This window comes from Xiphophorus couchianus, chromosome 14, assembly GCF_001444195.1.
Source record: "Xiphophorus couchianus chromosome 14, X_couchianus-1.0, whole genome shotgun sequence".
Classification (NCBI taxonomy): domain Eukaryota; kingdom Metazoa; phylum Chordata; class Actinopteri; order Cyprinodontiformes; family Poeciliidae; genus Xiphophorus; species Xiphophorus couchianus.
The window spans coordinates 1,409,248-1,413,013 of NC_040241.1; the positions used below are offsets into that span (position 1 = coordinate 1,409,248).

The 3,766-nt window shown below is 39.9% G+C and overlaps 1 protein-coding gene across 1 annotated transcript; it reads right to left on the reverse strand.

Moving 5' to 3' along the window:
- Positions 1 to 546: 546 nt before the first annotated feature.
- LOC114156819 (protein S100-P) lies at positions 547 to 1,751 on the reverse strand. Its single transcript, XM_028037335.1, has 2 exons — positions 1,488 to 1,751; positions 547 to 792 (listed from the first exon to the last, which is right to left on the reverse strand). The coding sequence occupies exons 1-2, from the start codon at positions 1,623 to 1,625 to the stop codon at positions 652 to 654; spliced, it is 279 nt and encodes a 92-aa protein (XP_027893136.1). The 5' UTR covers positions 1,626 to 1,751; the 3' UTR covers positions 547 to 651.
- Between the last annotated feature and the right edge of the window lie 2,015 nt (positions 1,752 to 3,766).

Below are 3,766 nucleotides of genomic sequence, written 5' to 3' on the forward strand. Positions count from 1 at the left end.
AGCACACTCTCATTATGAGTTGTCTGGACAGAGTGTGTAGTCTCTGGCTTCGAAAATAAAAGATCTAGGACAGGCTTGAGAAGAGCATGGCTTTAGTATTTATGATACCAAATATTTTCCAGTGAAAAATTACATGTAAATTACATTTCCTTTTGTTTTGTTCTGCAAAATGTTTAGTTTGATTTTCACCCGTCTTCACTTTTGATGGAGTGGAGTGGAGCACAACAAATGCATTTCAACAATATACTGAAAGTTTTATGAGATCCAGTTATGGTCTCTTTGTTTTAGCGGTAGTTGAGTTGTGTGAATCAGTTGTTGAGAAGAAATTTGAAAAAACTTGTGGGTAAGTGACGTTTAAGGAACTTCAGCAGGATTTTGTGTCGGATCAGAATCTAGTGCACAAAATTTTCAGTTTCATCCTCTCAAAAAATTGCTCCACAACTGCGGACAGCGCACTACAAGAGCTTCCTTCCCCCTTTTTTATTGTTTACTTCTCCTTATAGTACTTTTAATTTGTTGAAAACAAAACCATTATACACCACAAGGTACATGTGTGTGATTACTTTATTTGCCTCAAAGTAACAGTAAGTACAAGGGGTTTTTCCTCTTCCTGCCGGTGGTGGCCCCAGGGCCTCCTGGGCTCCTCGCTCTCTACTGTTTGCAGAAGCGGCTGTGTGCTGCACAGGTCAGGGCGACGACCAGCGTGACGAACTCTTGGAAGTCAACCTCAGCGTCCCCGTTGAAGTCCAGACCTTTCAGGAACTTGTCCACTTCGCCGGGGTTCTTCGCTGCCTGAACATCAGGAAAAGCAAATGAAGGTTTTACTGGCAAGTTTGCCAGGTGGTTCTAAAAGGAGCATTTAGACTTTCTGCTGATTAAATGTGTATATTTGAGATAAAAACAAGGTATTTGAAGATAGAAATCAATGAAAATGTACAGTAACCCCTGCAGAGACAAAAGCCTTGACGTACATCGACTGACTATTTTTTGTCTAATTTCTAGTATATCTTAGTTCACTTGAAATAAGACAAAATTACCTCACAAGTAACTTTTCAGCAAGATAAAGGAGCTTGTTTAAAGTCAATTATGAATGAAAAAATACTAGTTCCACTTGCAGGTAATCACTTAGGGGAAAATGTTTTGTTATAGGTGAAATTATCTGCCAGTGGAACTCTGTCTTTTTAAAATGACTATTAGGAAATTATTTACCTAAAACAGTCTCCTCTGTCTCGCTAAAAAGTTACTTGTAAGTTAGTTTTGTCTTATTTCAAATGTACTAAGATATTTGCACCAGAAAGTAGACAAAAGTACTTAGTAAGATTTTGTGTTTTTGCACCGTAGTCCAAAATATGCTCCCCAGCAATGACACATTGTCTCAATAGACATTTAGAAACTCTGTTAATGTCAATGCTATGAGCTCTGCATGACTATCTTGTCTGTTTCCACCCCGATGCACCCAGGCATGCCTCCCCAGGTGAGCAACGTACCTTGAGCAACCCAGGCAGCTCCTTCTCCATCAAAGTCTTCACCTCCGTTTTGCTCAGCGTGCTCTTCTTCCCGTCAGAGCCGGCGTATTTGTCGAAGGTTTGTATCAGGGTGGCCATTGCCATCTCCAGTTGACTCATGGTTGCAGCCGGTCTGGTCCTTAGCGTAGTTCGGAGGCGAATCGGAGCGGCGGATGCACAGGGTGTGGGCCACACAAGGTGGAGGCTGTTTTTATATTGCGTGGACCAGTGACGAGGCTAGACTTGAAAGGTTAAGCAATGCCGTGTGTTTAGCATAGGTGGTGGCTCCGACTCTACAGACAACATCCATACTCCACCCAGTGTACATACCCACTAAAAGCCAGCTGCTATCATTGTCTTGTTGATTTAAGGAGAGGCCCTATTATTAATGTAACCACAAGATGGGTCGACTTAAGCTGGAGACCAAATTACTTTAATACTTTAGGTTGTTATCATCTTATTGGGCAACCTTGGATCCAAACATTGCAGATTGTTGTCTTTTTTTTTTTTTTTTAAGGATCACGATATCGAAACAGGTTTAAATCCACAATCACTACGTTTCACCGTGGTCAGTGGTTGCCTATACTTCTGCACACCAGCGAACACAAACAGGTTTGGTGAACAGAAGTGTTTGCTTTTGCTTGCGTTTTCATTTGTGCACCTGATTTCCTGCAAACAATCCCGTAGGGTTTCTGAAAGTAAGCTACCTTCGCTCACGCAGTCAACAACTGCTTTCTCCGCCTTATTTTTTATCTACAGGGATCTGCTTGCAGATATATTATAATAAAGTGCATCAAGAAAAGGTACAAATGTCCATTGCTAGCATCAGCTTCATTGTTAATGTGACCTGATAAGCCCAGACAGGAAAGTATAGTCTATATTTGTGTCCTGGTTGTAGCCTGAATGTTACTTTTGTACCTCTGACAACTGTATCTTCAGTTTTCTTTGCATTTATTCTCTACTGGCTGCGAAACAGATTGCTCCCTGGAAATAATCAAGTGTATCTTGATCTTGTTGTACAGCATGACTCTATAAAGGATGAATAAAAACTGACAGCCAAGCCCCTACTGATGGCCAGAGATCCATGTCAGATTGGATGACTTTATCTTACAGTTCTGTAAAATAATAAGTGTCCACCTTACAGATTTCTTCCCCATTGAAGATTGTCAATCAGGTACTATTTATGTGACTTCTTGACTCTTTGGAACTGCCATTATTTAGACCCAGATGTGGCAGCTTTCCGAAATGTTTTAAGACTGCTTCTTGTATTAACTTTGGTTATTTTGGTATAATACATTTTTTTAAAGATCTTAAGAATTTAAAACATTATCTGTAAGGGGAGAAATGCTCTTTCATAGCACCGTATGTGTATTTTGTCAAAAGAGCTTAGAGCACAAGACCGTCCTACGGATGTGGTGAATATGTTTGACTAGGGCGAAAGGAAAAGGAAAAAGTTTAACTGCAACCAGAATAAACCAGGTCATGATAGGAGAAAAGCCGCAGTAGGTGGTTAACACCTTCTGCTGGTCATTGCAAGGAATATGAAATTGTTGTGGTCATGTGATGATGCAGTTATTTTGATTCAGTTAGGTGAAGGGGAGTTTTGTTGAACTTTTCAACCAGGAAAGAGGTCTCTTGTTTTGATTGGTTTCCATCGACATTTTTGGCCATGAATGTCATATCAAGTTTGGCCTTTAGTTGGTTTGTTTCAACTCTTCTTTTTCTGGATTATTCTGATTGTATGACATAGAGCAGCAGTGTTTTCTTTTATAAACCAATTCCAGTTCAAATGATTGAATTTAATGTGGATTTTATTCCGTCTACACAGGATCAAAATTATACATACGGGCTCAAAGAGAAACATAGACCCCCACTAATCTTTTGGTGAATGCGCTATAGGAAGTTGCACTGTGACCACACACTTCTTTAATTCAGTCATTCTTGTACTCATCGGGAAGCTTCTAGGGTAATTCTTGATGAGCGCGCTAGAATTAGCATATTCAACTTTTGTTGACAGAATCGGTGACTCTTTGGCTGTTTTTTGTTTTGGGTTTTTTTGTCCAGAAATTAGCTTTAGTTTGTATTCTGCCTTAAGTTAACATCTTGTTCTGTGTTTGCTATTGTCATGTTTAAACATGTTGTTGATTCCAAGTCTGAGCCACCTGACAGAATCAAATAAGAAGCTCATGACAAAACACTGACACAAGCTCACTTAAACTTTGCAACATAGACGAGAAATGGATTCAGTGTGAGGCTTTCTG